The sequence below is a fragment of the Ruditapes philippinarum genome, unplaced genomic scaffold, assembly GCF_026571515.1.
Source record: "Ruditapes philippinarum isolate M1 unplaced genomic scaffold, ASM2657151v2 ctg269_1_1_1_1, whole genome shotgun sequence".
Classification (NCBI taxonomy): domain Eukaryota; kingdom Metazoa; phylum Mollusca; class Bivalvia; order Venerida; family Veneridae; genus Ruditapes; species Ruditapes philippinarum.
The window spans coordinates 457,498-474,458 of record NW_026866443.1 but is presented as its reverse complement, the minus strand read 5'-3'; the positions used below and the strand labels follow the sequence as shown (position 1 = coordinate 474,458).

The 16,961-nt window shown below is 33.5% G+C and overlaps 2 protein-coding genes across 5 annotated transcripts in view; one reads left to right on the top strand and one right to left on the bottom strand.

Annotated features, from left to right (window-relative positions):
• LOC132732489 (activating signal cointegrator 1 complex subunit 3-like) overlaps positions 1 to 16,961 on the top strand; it is a 238,080-nt gene that overhangs the window by 187,313 nt on the left and 33,806 nt on the right. The gene's annotated exons all lie outside the window — the stretch shown is intronic.
• LOC132732475 (mannan-binding lectin serine protease 2-like) overlaps positions 1 to 16,961 on the bottom strand; it is a 39,396-nt gene that overhangs the window by 11,090 nt on the left and 11,345 nt on the right. The window contains exons 1-2 of one of the 4 annotated variants that reach the window (XM_060718901.1): positions 11,939 to 11,961; positions 2,350 to 2,439 (exon numbers count right to left, since the gene is read on the bottom strand). In XM_060718901.1, the coding sequence (XP_060574884.1) occupies positions 2,350 to 2,422 (73 nt within the window). In that variant the 5' untranslated portion in view covers positions 2,423 to 2,439; positions 11,939 to 11,961. Of the gene's footprint in view, positions 1 to 2,349; positions 2,440 to 5,108; positions 5,793 to 9,130; positions 9,201 to 11,938; positions 11,962 to 16,961 lie in introns of those variants that run through there. The other 3 variants (XM_060718900.1, XM_060718899.1, XM_060718898.1) reach the window with 3 other exon arrangements.

Genomic DNA, 16,961 nt, shown 5'->3' with positions numbered 1-16,961 from the left:
AAATGTATTTTAAATATTCAGATGCATGCTGTCAAATGGAATATTGGAGTACTTGATATTGGCTTGATAAGTAACATGAAGTTCTATATTTTGTATTTTTAACAAGGTTATCCATAAATAGCCTCTTTCATAAAAAGATGTTTCAAACAAAATGTTTGAAACCAGTGAAGAATTGAAAGCCTTGATAAAGATGCTCTGATCATAAATTCAGAGCTCGCTTTTCAGAATATAATTGTTCAAATTATAGACTAGATTTTCTTTTGTGTTTAATGCACAAAAGCTTTGCATTAATGAGGCTAATGGCAAATATATGGACACCTGCCATGTGCAAAAATTTCCAACAGACTTGGTACAGAATTCTCATGATATAAATTGATAAACGGAACCAGTCTTGGAATTCTTGCATTTGATTGGCTGATTTTGAAATAAATCTTGAAATTGACCAATCAGATTGTTGAAAATAAATCATATCAGACTGGTACCATTAAGGTCAAGTTTAATGATTTTATTTGACACATTTCTTCTGTTGTTTTTATTATCTGCTATTTATTTCGTATAAAATGACAACTTGTGATAGTACAAAGTGGTCATAGTAGTAGTATTCAAGTAGTTAGCAAATAATTTTCCTTGACAATTTATTCAACAAATATGCTCTATAAGTGCTCTGTAAATATAATGAACACAAGAGTCAAAATGTGTACAAGATGTAAATGGTTATTGAAATCAAATATTGGTTCCTCAAATCTGGGTCCTACAAGAGCTTGCATGGGTTCAATCTGAGTCATAGAAATGTTTGCAAAGAGTAAACAAATGCTTGTTCCCTGGAGAAAATCAAAGATATGATGCTGAACATTTCATATTGACTAAACAATTCTTTGTTAGGTTAGAGTTGATTTAAATATAAATTGCATTTGCATATTGAATGTTAGAGAAGGAGTATAACTCTATAGCATATGTCAAGATTAAAGTCCCAGTTTGTCAATTTTAGAAATGAAATTGGGTAAAAATGAAGTCTTAAAAAAACTGCCTAAACAGGGGCACTTATAGATTCCATCCTGCAGTGATACTCTCAAACTGTCTGTCAGTACAGAGCTTACATTTGTATACTTATGTTGCTAGACTAACAATAGGTAACTGTACTTTCTCTTTGGTGTCATTCATTCTGTAAGGCTTTTACGTGGCTACAGAGAACAATAGAGTTGTCACAAAAGTACTGCCTCATTTTAAGCCCATTTGTTACTTGTTGACATTGAAAACCTTATAACATACAATGTTCCATATTTAAAGCAGTAGATTATTATACAAATTAAGTTGGAATGTAACATGTTTTGATGGCAGGAAAGATTGTAACATAAATATAATATTGATTAGTATTGTCTCTCGAAGGTATACAGGTATTGTAGTATATGTTTTAATGAGTTTATATTATATGAAGGAATGTAGAGAGGTGAGAAGGTTATGTAATTTGTATTGGGAAGAATATAACAATAGCATGGAGCATGTGTTACACGAGTGGGCTCACATGTTGAGGGTTGACCGCAAAACTGCAGTAACTTATATGAAATAAATAAGGACTTACAACAGTTTTGCAATAGACCCTCAAATTTTGCTCATTATTTTCTCTCACCTTTCTTACAGAAACCTAATTTCTGGATTGAAGATCATTATAACGCTTTTTCTCGCACCTTTTTTTACAAGCTGAGATTTTTACACATTTAATACACTTTTCAGAATCATTAATTGGGTAAAATTGGTCACTCTTCTTCTCACCTTTGAAAGACAAAATGTTTGAGGTTATACAGAAAATTTCTCAGCTCAAACTCAGTTATCAGTCATTTGGTTTGTCAGGAACTGCCCTGAAAATCCTGAGGCTCAAGACAGTGATATTAGAAAAAAAAAGTTTTAATAGTACCTCAACACCAGTCCTGTGGAAGTTAAAAAAGTTTTAATACTTCAACACCAGTCCTGTGGAAGTTAAAAAAGTTTTAATACTTCAACACCATTCCAATGGAAGTTTTAAGAAATTTCAATATCAAAACACTTAAATTTTGCAGCCTACCAGTATGCTATAGAATCTGGTCAAACTACAGGTTTGCTTGGAACTCAGGTGTCAGAGGACTGGTCACTATTCTCACTTCTGACAACTTGTGAGACCTTCATTATAGACCTTAAATTTACCACTGCCATTCACAAATAGAATATAGACTCAATCAAACTAAGTTTGCAACATTTTCAGTTTGGCCTCGTTCGAGGAACCAGTATAAGGTTTCCAGTCTGACTTTTTTATGAGATTGAATAGAAGTAAAATTGGAACAAGGTATAAGTAAGGACATTATGTTTGAAGCTTACCTGTTAATGAAGCTAGTTGATTGATAAATACAAGGAGAAAGAACACGATGGTGTTGTCATCTGGTCTGGCCATGCTGCCCTCAAGTCAGTCTGAAATATAACAGTGAAATATATATATTTATTTGAATATGACAGTGAAATATAAATCTAAAAATACAACAATTTTAGGGACTTCTGGGATCTTCCTCAAGAAGTAAAGATGGAAAATTACCTTATATATCTTTAATCAACCAACAAATGAATAAATGAATCAACTTTAGCTAGATAGATGTACAGGTTTAGCCAGACTCAATCCTTGAGGCATGTCAGACCTCTGGTATTGTGCTCAAGCTAATTAATATAAGGATGCATGGAGCCTCGATATCTTCAGATATACAGAAGAAACCAGTTTGTAAAGTCTCCAATTTTATAAAAATGACTGGTAATATTAAAATCTTCATACCGGTACTTCAAACAGGTTTAAAGAAATAAATAACCCAATTTAAAGTCTGGAAATTAATTAACAGGTGCACTTGAAACTGAATTTAGTAACTGAAAATTGTACTCAGATAATCATCAATGGAAACTGAAATAAAGCAGAGTGGTTAAACAGTGTCTGCCTCTCAACCTAAGGATCTTCGGTTCAAGCCCTAACTGGGGTCCTGGTACAACACCTGTACTGGTTAGTAACAGGCATCAGACTTGAACCTTAGGGGATCTTTGATTCAAGCCCTTACTTGGGTCCTGGCACAAACACCTGTACTGGTTATCAGACTTGATCCTAGGGATCTTGGGTTCAAACTCTAACTGGGGTCCTGGCACAACACCTGTACTGGTTAGTTACAGGCATGATAGACTTGATCCTAGGGATCTTGGGTTCAAACCCTAACTGGGGTCTTGGCACAACACCTGTACTGGTTAGGTACAGGCATCAGACTTGATCCTAGGGATCTAAATGCGTTCAAACCCTAACTGGGGTCCTGGCACAACACCTATACTGGTTAGGTACAGGCATCAGACTTGATCCTAGGGATCTTGGGTTCAAGCCCTAACTATAAGGGTCCTGGCACAACACCTGTACTGGTTTAGGTACAGGCAACAGACTTTGGAGTGGTACAGATAATTACACAATCGTTCGTTTAGCTAAAATAAATAATTTTATACCAAGAAAGAGTGCAATGGTGTTAGGGTTATTGATAAAAGATTACATCCTTAATCATGACAGCTTAAAATTCTTGGCAAGGTAAAATATTGTCCAACTATTAAGCAAAAATATAGATATAGTTTGATTATTAAATAAACAATGAAGAAAATTGATGATAAAAGAGAGAAAATTGTTATTGATTATTGATACCAGTGGTAATCAATGAAGTTTTAATTGTGATTGAAGTTTGTTTATCAGTTATGAAACAATAATAAGAGATAACCTTAAAACTTACAGGTTGTTTAAGTTCAGCATTGTAAGTCAGTTTACTTAATTAAAAACAAAAATTTCGAAATGAAGAAAACTTGAATTTACAAATTTACTTAAAATGTGACAATGTCATTTTAATTAGATTTGAATTTTAAACATTGAAATGTATTTCTGCATAGCCTTTCTTGCCAATTTAATTTTTTATGCCCTTACTTTCGGGACGGGGAAATAGCTTTGCCCTTCATAATTGTCCATACTACTGTCGCATTTTCCCAAAACAACAATATAAGGGGGCACCTGTGTCCTATGGACACATTTCTAGTTTGTAAATTTTTCTAATTTTGTGGGGTTCTAAGTCACACCAATACCACAGTTTAGGTCATATGGCAGCTTTTATATTCCAACTGTATATTATTATTGGCATTATCAGGCAACCTAGTAGAACCACCAACTTTCTGGACCTAAATGTAAGTTATTATGAACCTGAGCTGCCTCACATTGAGTCCATTGTAGGACTCAAACCCATGGTCAGAGGGTCAAGTGGTTAACAGTGAGTGTATGTCAGCCCATGCATTCTCTTTTATTTATAGTATTTGAGTCTTTTACAGAAAAATGACATTGCCATGGGTTTAAAATCCATTTAAATCTTTTTGTTAAGTTGTGACACAACATTTTGTGAATCCTTTAGTAGATCTACTTAAAGAAAATGGGTAATTTATAAATCAAATGAATCAAAGTTTTGATGTCATAGTAGAAAATATACGAGACTTTTAAGTATGGTAATATTTGCATTTATAACTTTGATGATTTTAAAACATGACATAAAACATATAACTTAAAATACATGTAATACATCTTTTACAAAATTTAATGTCAAAATATGTAAATAATCATTTTAAAAGACATATACATTTAAATGTCTTTGCATCAATGACATTGTATAATTGTTGTAGTTTTTTGAAGCTCGTAAGTTTTAACGTTGACAGATAGTTACTAATAACCCATCTTCATATGATTTAATTTCAAAGTTATCTCCTGACTTCATCTTTTAAGTACTCTGTTAAAGGCCCATCATGAACACCATTTTTTCTTCTTTTAAACAATTAACTGTGCTAAATTCATACAAGTAGATAAGTTCAGTTTAAGAGACATTCTAAGTTTTTAGTGTCAAAAATAGACTCGGTGTTATTCTAGCTGTTTCAGAAATACAAAAAAAAGAGTTATGGTATTTTTTCTGTACTATATCATGTTATATAATTACATTGGTTTATTATTTGCAAAAGTATGTAGGTATTGGCCTTTAAGAAAACTTTCCTTTTTTTTTCAAAGTTAAAATGTATAAAAAATGATTAATTAGATACCATACCTTTGGGAATATCTCTTGAATTTTTCGCATGAAGGATCATATGTAGAAAAATATATTCCTATAATTGATGAGTAGATTTAATCCATTTATCTATGAGGCAGCATATTTGTTTTGTTTATTTATCCCAATTTTCAACAACAGTCAAAGTAGCAAAATGATCCAACCTTTAACAGTAAAAAATGAAGAAATTTTATTATTGTTCGCCAATTTTGTAATTGTTCACCAATTTTGTTATTGTTCACCAGTTTTGTTATTGTTCACCAATTTTGTTATTGTGCTCCAATTTTATAATTATTCACCAATATAAACTTTTCTGCAAACTCAAGGTACCTTGGTCAACTTGTTTCAGAGAGTTTGAAGTTTTTAAGTCTCTATTTCTATAAATTTCTTACAAATTTGTTAAATTTCCTTTTATTTCCAACAATTCCTGGTATAATTCAATTAATTTCAATATTTTTCTGTCCTTTTCTATTAGTTTGATACTTTCAATAAGTCTTAAATATTAGTAAGTCTTCTTCTGATGTCTAAATCAATAAAGAGTTTGCTGAAAAAATATATGAATAATAATCCATCCACGTCTGAAATAAATATCCTTGTGCCAACAGTTGAATAAAACAGTCCCGATTAAATACACTATATCAACAATTTTTTCAAAAGCATATTTAATAAATGAAGTACTGGTAGTGTAAAGCGTTTATAGATAATCAGCGGTTTATTTGAAGGACTATTGATTAGGCCAATATGTCAGTGCAATCTGCCGTTACAGTTAATGAAATGGACCAATGAGGAGGCTGCTGTCTGTAAAAGGGGGGCGTGTCCTATCAGTATCCCCTTTTTTACCTGTAAATACGGTAGGGATAAGGCTAATGATATTTAATTCAAATGTATTCTATCCCCTATGATTGTAAAGCAGTACAAATGGAGAGAATTTGTTTTACATCCCCTCCAGGGATTTTACATGCTATGAGTTTCAATGATATCATTTTATCATTTATTGATATTCTAGGATCATTTGTTTCAGCTAATTGACAATTAATTGATTTATAAAGCAATGACAGCCCATGATTTATTGAGGTGGGTGAAAAAGAAAAAAGAGGTTATTTGAAAGCTAATTACTGTAGATTGCTGGTTTCAAATATATTTTTGTAAATTTTTAAATTTGAAAGTTGTTTTAATTGAAATGCCATACTATTTATAGCATATTCTTTGAGATATATTTTCCTTCTTTCTGAGAATAATTTCTCTAACCTATTTATTGAATTAGCCTTAAGAAGGTAAACATATTATGTATTAAAATATCTTAATAAATTAATCGTTATGATGCAGGAAATATATACACAGACTTCTCCTCAAACACAGGGCATCTGTGGCCAAATGGCTATGCATGTTCTCTCAGACTTTAAACCACTGGTCCCACTGCTAAGAGTTTGCATTACATCTGGGAACATTGAATTCTTCATGTGAGGAGGCTAACCAGCAAGGTTGATGGTTTTAGTCTCATGCAGAAATAATGCATGGAGGAGAACCCAGTGTCTTCCTACTACAGGAAAGCTGGTCAGTTACCATATAACCATGGACTGTAGCAATAAATATCCCCAAACCAATTTTTCCTTGTAAAGAGGGGGAATCCTTTTTCAGTGGGTTTAGATGACCAAAATTCCCCCTGAATTTATCAAATGTATGGCACTGCTTTGAATTCTTTCTTGGGAGGAAAGAAGGTTCAATCTACAAACATGTACCTAGCTGATGTGTTGAAATAGGTATTGAAATACTCCGCTAATGTTTTACTTAAACTTATTCGTAAAACTTACAAAAAGTTACAATATAACAACAGTTATGACTGTGGATTGTTATCCCAAATGAAAAAAACAAAAAACAAAAAACACTTTAAAATTAAAAAAGAAAATGAACAACATATGGCTTTGACAAACAAAAAGATTTGGCACGGCCTAATTGGGTTTAACTAAACGTATAATATTGGCTTTGTCGGCAGATCTCTTCAGAAAAGGGCACCTGCTTCAACCCAGGCGGCTCGTCTTTATTTGTCAAGTACGGTGACCTCGTGCACTGTGAAGTGTTTTATCAGATTATAAACCATTGTTAGATAATTGATCACCTATTGTTAAACAGAAGTGCATTATTCAATGATAAACACATAAAAGTATAAATATTTTATCATTGTCTTTATGATGTCTTTATGTTAAATTTTAGTACTTGTTAGATTTTAATCGGCTTTACGGGTGGTTCATTGAAGATGTATTTAGAAAATGATTACCGAGTTATCTGTCGGAGGAATCTAACGGGTCTTGCTTTAATCTACCCAACCACAAAAGAGAAAGCATAATTTGGAGAGACAATTTATTTCTTTCGATTGAATTATAGGTGTCGTCAATGAATAAAAAGCTTATAAATATTTTATTTTACCCATAATACCAGTGTGATTATACGTAGATAAGATTCATACCACGGAAAAGGCTTTCCTTTCATGATAGAATTATTCTCGCCCTCAAAGAATAATTTTAGTCATTTTCCCACCGCCACCCCCTGAGAAAATTTGATTTTGAAAAGAAAAAAAGGTATGATACAAAGTTAAATAAGTATCTAAGATAGATCCAAGATCCACAAACTTTTATTTAAACCTCTCATTATCTTCATAGTTTTAAAATAAGGGTTAAAAATTTTTGGTCTGTCAGAAATATTTTGCACTTTTACCAAATATATAGTCAAAGAAATCTTCGAAGGTGGCGACATGGCAGAGTGGTTCACGTGTCGGACTAGTAATCTAAGGATTGCTTGCTACATGGGTACAAATTAAACCCTGTCAAAGGCAAGCTGTTGTTTCTGTGAGCAAAAAAAACTTTACACTCATTGTTTTAAGTACTGGTTGGTTCCAGGAACTGATTCGAGGGTGCTACGTACAATAAGCTTATTATATAATCTTCCAACACAATCAAACTAAAACAAATTGGTATAAACTAAAGAAATTAAATGGAGTAAACTTTTTTCAAAATTTATATTTTACATGGAATGTGCAACATTTCAGAAGAAATAATTACATAGTGCATGGTTCTTGAAATTCTTCTTAAAATGCAAGTCCATGGCTGTAATTTTGAGGGACTTTTTTTTGTAAAGTCTCATTCAAGAGACTAAAAGTTAGTTTAATCAGAGTAAAGTTTAAGATTGAACTTGCTATCTCTGGGTCTGTAGTCAGACATTGTTGCCACTAAACCACTGTGCATGCTTTTAAATAACTCATCCGCAAAGTCCACTTTTATAACATGACATACTCATAGTTGTCCTGTGCCTTTAATGTATTAAAGGGAGCCAATTCATTAATGTAGTGCGCCTTTCATAGCAACTATCTAAAATTATGTGATTTTTTATGCTTTTAAATCTATAAATGGATAATTTTTAGTAACGTTTTTCTGCTTTTGATTAAGTATGGTCATAATGGCAATATTTTTTATGTTTGAAAAATTAAAATCTAACACTTGTTTTTTTGTAATCTCAAATTTTATGGTGTTAATTTGAGATGTGTTTTGTGAAATAAAAAGTTTTTATTTATCAGGAATAGAAAAAATGCGGTAAATATTGTGAAAATGATGTTATTTTCATGTGCATACGAATAAACTTGAAGCTTGCAGCTTGCGTTGTTGTCGTAATTTATCAACAAAATAAGAATTTATGGAGCCATTAGGCAAACAAAGAATCTAATAATTAGCGAGCTGGTTTCTACAGGTAATAAAAATTTCAACCAGTTTTTTTTCACTGGTCTATAGAGATTCATTAGTATTGTATTTCTTATTTTGCACCTGATAAGTTGAATGCTGGAATTCTTGTTTTTTATCTTTTGTATTCAATGTCTGATTGTAAAGTTTGCACCTGTACCAAATTTTACACCTGAAATCAGAAATGACGGAATTTCCCTCCAAAAATCTGGTCTGGGGCCCTTTGTGCCGGTCGACAGACAACGGTACCTAATAATCTTTGATGCAGATAACACGAAAATTACAAAAACTCACCATGCCTTATAAAGGTTACGGACCATATTGACAACCGTTCTTTTGTTGAATTCAATTTGTTTACCTTTTAAAGTTCACTGAGAGCTAACACTCGACCAATGAGAGTGAAGCTTTTATTGGCTGGTCGTGTGCCATCTGTCAAGGGCACACTTCAGGCCACCTGGTGGGGTTATCTGTCATTAAATGCGACTGTGTCTAGATATGTTCATCAGATATGGACTGGTTTTTATAGTTTTCTCTTTTTAAACCCCTCTCTTTTAGGTTTCGGATAACTTTAGAACAGTTAGACATAAAATTTAATGGTAAATAACCACAAAAATAATATTTTCATTATGAATACCATATGCACATGAAAAATAAATTAATACTGCCATTAATATGGGGATTGAAGCTTCTTAATTTAGTTATCAGAGAAGATGAAAGTGTTTGATGTCTACTGGAATGTGATCTTTTTTATCTGCTCTATATTTCATGATTAAAACAAAGGCCTTGAACAGTATTTTGTACAGATTGTTAAAAAAAACAACACAAAAAACAGCACAATTTAAGCTAGCCAATTTTGAGCAAAATGTACAATTTTAGTAAGGTTAGGATTGTATAATTTTAATTGTTCATAAACACTACAGTGGTTATTTTCCTGGGGTTGTATCAATTTTGATAAGGTTAGGAATGTATCCATAAACACTACATTTATAGTTACTGTAGTTATTTTCCTGGGGTTGTATCTGCCCACTTTATTTAAGCTCAGTAGGGAGAGCATCAGATAAGTAATCCAGAAGCTACTCAGGTTCAATCCTTGGGCGAGGCAGAATTTCTCCAGGAAAATTTTTAATAATCTTGGACATTTAAGTTAATGATCATTTCTCTCACCTCTGATTTGATGTCATGGTTCAGAACTGTTTAAGGGAGAAGATGTGTAAGCGGCCGGATAGCTCAGTCAGTAGAGCCACTGAACAATATTCCGACGGTCCCAAGTTCAAGTCCTGGTGAGGCTGCACATTTTTCTATCCCTGTGTGACATTTTATTATGAACTTGCCTGTTGCTCGGAGTTTTAGGGTTTTCCATAATAAGTAACCAACATTTTATGTATGGCCTGGCTGCACTGTGCTATATGGCATTATAATTATTAAATGGGTTGTCAAATAGTATAAATAGAAAAATATACATGTATATCAGTAACTTTTGGTTGGGGTGTTTACAAGGTATTTCGGAATGAAAACAATTTGTTTGATAAATTTGGCTTCAAATTGTCGTATAATTTTTGGGCATGAGCCTTGATATGTTTACGTCTGCGTGCTGAATTCCTTGCATGTGGCAATTGGTCAAATACTCTGTATGGGGGATTCAAGCCCAACCAACACGCAACACGACAAAACATAACGTGCCAATTTGAAATATTTTAACTATTGTCTAATGTTACAATTGTGTCACATTATTATCTGATCGTTCGAGATAAAACTAAAATCACCATTAAATCTACTATATCTTTATTGATCGTATCGAATCAAACTGCGTGTAAATATGTCTCTTCAGCTAAATCTAGTCGCTGGTGCCGACCCCAACCATGTAATTGTAAATATGCATAACGCGGGTCATTAGTTTTTCAAACTTTATCAAGATATCTTTGTCAATTTAGTTATCAGATGCTATCTAAAGATGTTAACACAGATTCTGTCCACCCCTCGATCAAAATTTGTCTTAACTGTGACTCTCCCACGCTCTGCAGGGAGGTTGACCACAGTCAACCACAGTCAACCTCAGTCAACAGTGACAGGTGGTCACAACATGTTGCTGTTTGATCAAAGGGCTCCCAAACCACCCTGTTTACTGTTAGTTATAATAGGAGTTACTGGTGGGGGCATTGCTTCAAAGAAATTCCATTGTAGTGTGGAAAATAATAGAAAATATTGTAATTGAATGTCCAGAGTCCCATTCACCTTTAATGGTCAAATCTTTTGCATAATACTCAGTCTGGGCATGTAGCAAATGGACATTTGCTCAGACACATTAAGGTTAATTTTGAGTTTACTCCCAGTGTATCATCTTTGCAGATAAAAGGTTATTGTGTTTTAAATGTTGATCAAAATTCAGATTTTCAAAATAATTGGTCTAATTATGTTTATAGAACTATAATATACAATAATATTAATGTATTGAATAATTATGGTCCCAAGTTTTGTAAGACTAAATAAGCATTTGCGTATACAGAATTGTCAATTTAAACTGTTTCTTTCAAATGCTATTCTAACTTCCCTTTTGTGGCTGAGGGGTTGCTTTTAAGGGTTGAGGTATCAGAATTGCAGCCACCGTTTACCTATGTGTGATGGTGTGAAGCGACTAAATGGATTTGAATAAGTGGATTCTATGCATCTCTTAGCTCCAGCAGGCAAGCTGTTGTAGGTTAAAGTTTGTAATTGTGACCAAATCATCTTTACTATTTTGGTGCCATATGACCTAAGATTGTGTTGGTTTGCTGTAAAATCAAACAAAACTAAAACTATTCTAACTTAACACTGATATGTAATACATAATGTTTCAGTTGGAAATATTTGAGCCGTGTCACGACAAAACCAACATAATGGGTTTGCGACCAGCATGGATCCAGACCAGCCTGCGCATCAGCGCAGTCTGGTCAGGATCCATGCTGTTCGCTATCAGTTTCTCTACTTGTAATAGAGTTGGTAAGCGAACAGCATGGATCCTGATCAGGCTGCACGGATGCGCAGGCTGGTCTGGATCCATGCTGGTCGCAAACCCATTATGTTGGTTTTGTCGTGATGCGGCTCATTTGTAGAAATGTTACTGACCTACCAACTGGTTTGATCCATGGCTGAGACAGAATTTCTCCAAGACCACTGATCTCTTACCTTGAGTCTAATGGTCATTTAACCCTCACTGCTGCTCGGAAATCATGATGTGAGTAAACTGTATATAAATCACTTAGGGGAGAAGTTAGTAATTACTGGTTAGTAATCCAGGAAAGTAGTTTATGTATCCAGATGTTTTTTATTTCAAACATAGAAAAACTTTCTGAGATACTCAGGCCTTAAAAACTATTTTATAGCAATTTACAAAATGGGGGAATGCCTCTACTAATTAAATCACTTGAAGTTGTTTTGTTTGATAACACTTTGTGATAACGTTTAACCTCCAATTGACATACTTTGTAATGTTAAAGAGATAAGACAAATTGTTAAAAGTTGTTAAGGCACACGACCAAGGTGAGATATAGGCAACAATAATGGGTTTTTATCTGACAGAAAAAAGCTACTTTAGAAGTACCTTGTGTTTACAGACAATTAAAGTTTATCGGCAGTTCCACTTACGCTACATTGTATGACCATTAAGGACCAATTATCTGCCCCTTGTTCTCCCAGCTGGAGATAACTAACCTCTTAACTAGCGTATCTCTTAAAATGGCCCACAAAATTGAGCATCCAACCACGGCTAGCCAAAATAATTAGGCACACGCCAGGCAGGATTGAGTTTCCATTATTATTGTCATGGTTTCTTTGGCTTCTTTATTGAAACTGCTTACAATTGTAGGTAATTGTCCGTGAACAAAATGGCTGACACAAACCAGATGGTTTTCATATTTTAATACAACCTGTCTTTATATTGAAATCTGGGTAAATGGAAATGATTTATGAACCAGGATTGAAACACTGCTGAAAAATATAAATAATGGGATTTATTGGCAGTCCTTTGTAGTAAAGCAGTAAAATACTGATGCAGACAGTGTGTGTGGGGGGGGGGGGGGGGGAGTTCTGCAATGATGTTGCTGTGGTTGTATTTTGTAATATTTCATTGTTTATCAGTAGCTGGCATCTGAATGAAAACTGAAAGTGATTGATCATGCAAAGTTAACAATGATAAATCATGATTTTGTGGACATTATGCCTGAAAAAAGTATACTCCAAGGAGACACATAAAAGAAAATTTATAAGAATCTTAAATAATTATAGCAGCCGAATCAGTTGAGCATGAAAGCAGTTTGAAACAGTTTCAAGATTTAGATGGTAACTCACCCCTAATCTGTTTGCATGTTTACAATGTATATGTCATAATGATTATTTTATGGAAAGTGAGGTCATACCCAGTACTTTGATGGTTTTATTAATAAACTATATCTGAAATTTCATTTACTATTGCGCTATTACTTTAAATGTTATGTTATTCACCATAACCAGCTAAAACCGCATCTGATCAGCCTTTGCCACCAGTATAGAGCCAGGCCAGTCCAAACATTCATGCAGTCTGCACCAGGCTCTACATTGTTGGCTGACTAATTTCAGATTTTCAGATTGCATAATTTATTGTTAGCTCGACTATTCGATAAGAATAAGTAGAGCTATTGCAGTCACCCGAGCGTCGGCGTAACCACTTATGTTAAAGTTTTTGTAATAGTTCAAATATTTTCAAAGTCCATAGACATATGGCTTTGAAACTTTGCACACTTGTTCACCATCATGACCCCAACCTGTAGACAGGAGGAGGTAACTCTATCAAGCATTTTGACAGAATTATGCCCCTTTTTCGACTTAGAATTTACGTTAAAGTTTTTGTAATAGTTCAAATATTTTCAAAGTCCATTGACATATGGCTTTGAAACTTTGCACACTTGTTCAACATCATGACCCCAACCTGTAAACAGGAGGAGGTAACTCTATCAAGCATTTTGACAGAATTATGCCCTTTTTCGACTTAGAATTTACGTTAAAGTTTTTGTAATAGTTCAAATATTTTCAAAGTCCATTGACATATGGCTTTGAAACTTTGCACACTTGTTCACCATCATGACCCCAACCTGGAAACAGGTGGAGGTAACTCTAACAAGCATTTTGACAGAATTATGCCCCTTTTTCGACTTAGAATTTACGTTAAAGTTTTTGTAATAGTTCAAATATTTTCAAAGTCCATTAACATATGGCTTTGATACTTTGCACACTTGTTCACCATCATGACCCCAACCTGTAAACAGGAGGAGGTAACTCTATCAAGCATTTTTTTACTATCAAGCACTAAGAATAGTCGAGCGTTGCTGTCCTACCGACAGCTCTTGTTTAAAGTGCCCAAGCTTATTTATATAAGAAATTTTAATTTCATTGGGTTTTTTTTAGGTGTTATTTTACCTCAGTGGAGTTCCTTTAAGGGTAAATTTATATCATTAAAACACTACAGTATTACATTTAGTCGTCAGATTTAGTTGTCGGCCAATGAAATAATTCTTATATCTGTTATTTTTTCAAATCTTTTACTAAAGTCATTACTTTGTCAAAATGATGAGGGGAATAAGCCAGCTTATTTAAATTATTTTTATTTGTTATTTATGACTGCTTTCTTTGAATTTTAGTCCCCCTCTCAAACATTTTACGTGAAAAAATAATTTGCTATTTACAGGCCTCATTGCAGCATTCGATTACCGAGTCATTCAGCTGCGACATGTTTTGTTAACTGACTAATATATCGGATAGCATTTTTAGCATTCATAATTTTCTGCTCAATTTGAATCAATTTATTCGTAAAAGATTGATCCTTGTTATTTTTTTCCACCAGGTTTTTTGTACTTTTATAATAGCCTATAATTATCATCATTTTCAAAATTGCCTTCAATTCTTTAGTTATCAGTACTCCACATCAGCATCTGTTTGATTGAATTGATTTTTTAAGCACTTTTATCAGTGGTGTTTTTATTATTACACACCAGTATTGACAGAAACGCATGATAATGCATGTAAAGTGTACACAAACAGACTCCGATAATAAATAAGGCCAAACAAAGAAAATTGATACCAGCACATGTATTTTGTGTTTTATTATTTCTTCAGGGTTTTTTTTGTTTTGTTTTTTTTTCTAATAAAAAATAAATAAAAAGAAACCAATGTGAAAAAGTGTCTACCTAATTCAGGCCTTTTGCTGTATTTATGTTGAATTTTGCACAGATAGAAAATAGAGCTTGTTTGACCACAGAGGCGGTTTGAAAATAGAGCTACAAAAGTATAATTATAGCTGATAGCAAATCCTTATAGCTAACAGTTCCAGCAGATTTATGGTAAATTTGAAGCAGGAAATTGCAGAAGAAAAATTGAATATTATGAGAACCTAGTATAACATTTTGTCCATCAAATTTTGTAACCCATTTTGAAAATTCTTAACAGTTGCTCAATACGATTTGGAACACCTTTGCCAATTATTTATCAATCCATTTTCTGAAGATTGAGTGAAAGGGCTAAGCTCAATGTCTAGCATGCAAGTGGTGTACCTCAGAAGCTTCTCTATAGTGTAGGATATTCCAAACAGTGATTATACAAACATACTTTTTTTTTGTAGAAGAAAAAAACACTACCATGCTGTTTTGACAATTTACCTTTATTATCATGGCTGTATTGTTACTACTTTGTGCTTAGTTGAACGGAACCAGTGAAAGCAACTGGTCGTAAAATATGAGGGTAGGCTTTCCTGCTTGTCTGGCAAGAGCATGTTTAATACTGACTGCTTGGGCTGTAACATTTGCTAGGTAGGGAAAGTGCCAGAGATTGGCTGTAATGATCTAAGATTGAGAATTTGAATGATTTCATTTAATTACTGGTGTTTTCCTGTGCCAAAAATCCTACAGGTGTTTCTTACAACAATAACTGTAACGTGTTCTTACAATCTGTTGTTAAATAGCATGTCTTGTAAACCCATTGTTTTCCAATGCTTGGTATTTAGGTCTTTAATACTACTGAGCTCCAAAAAAGATTTTTTTATGGAAGCACATCAGTTCTTCTATCAATTAATACTCTTATAACTTAAAATCGTAAAAATTGTATTTTATTTTAGGAAAGAACATTATTTGAAATGTGCTATTTTAAACTTTATTACAAATTTTGTTTTTAGGAATGGTAAAACCTGCATTCAAGTCTTGGTTTAAGCATAAACTGACCTAATTTACAGCTTTATTTCAAATATTTAAGGATACCGTATTTTATAATAACTCATTCCCATCAAATATTTCATATGCTTTGGATTTGAGACGGTCAATTTTTTAGTGCTCGATTGGCATTACTTGCGTAAAATAAGGGTCCTGAGTAGCATGTCATGGTCTGCACTGTTTGCTATTCAATCAGTAGTTATTTTGAAATTATCATTAAAATGATGAATGATTTTGTACAGATTGAAAGATGGACAGGTCAGTTTAAGACAATTTTAGGGTGGTTGATAGGATTTAAGCTATAGCTTCAATAGTTCAGCTTCATTTTGATAAAACAGCTTGATTGTGACAAAAACTATGGTCTGTCACACTTCAGTGCATTTTCTAAATTTACCATTACTTGTGTGTCATGCATGAAACTTGCTTGGTCATACATTAACTTAGTATGGCTTTGACCCATCACCCACACCTGATGGAGAAGTAGAGGGAATCCACTTAAACCACAATTTTAGGTGCTTGATTTTCATTGCACCCGTAAGAAAATGTCCTTGAAAATTTTTGCCCCCCTCCCCATACACACACATACTTCTTGCAATGAAAAAACACTTCAACATTTAGAGAAATTATTCAATACCAATTCATCAGATGATCAGTCCTCCTGTGATGCATGGAGGTGTACCAAATAAAGGAGGATGCAACAAACGAAATAACCCTCCAAAATTTTGCCATCTGTACTTGTTGATTTGATTTCAATTTAATAGAAACCAGGTGCTGGACTGCTATAGTGAAATAACTTCACTACACTTGTATTTTAATTCAGGCAGAAGTTTTAATACAAGAGGAAATGAGGCTAGGACACCTGTTGATTGCAGGGGAGCATCATTACCTGTATGAATTACAAGGCATCAAAATATCTT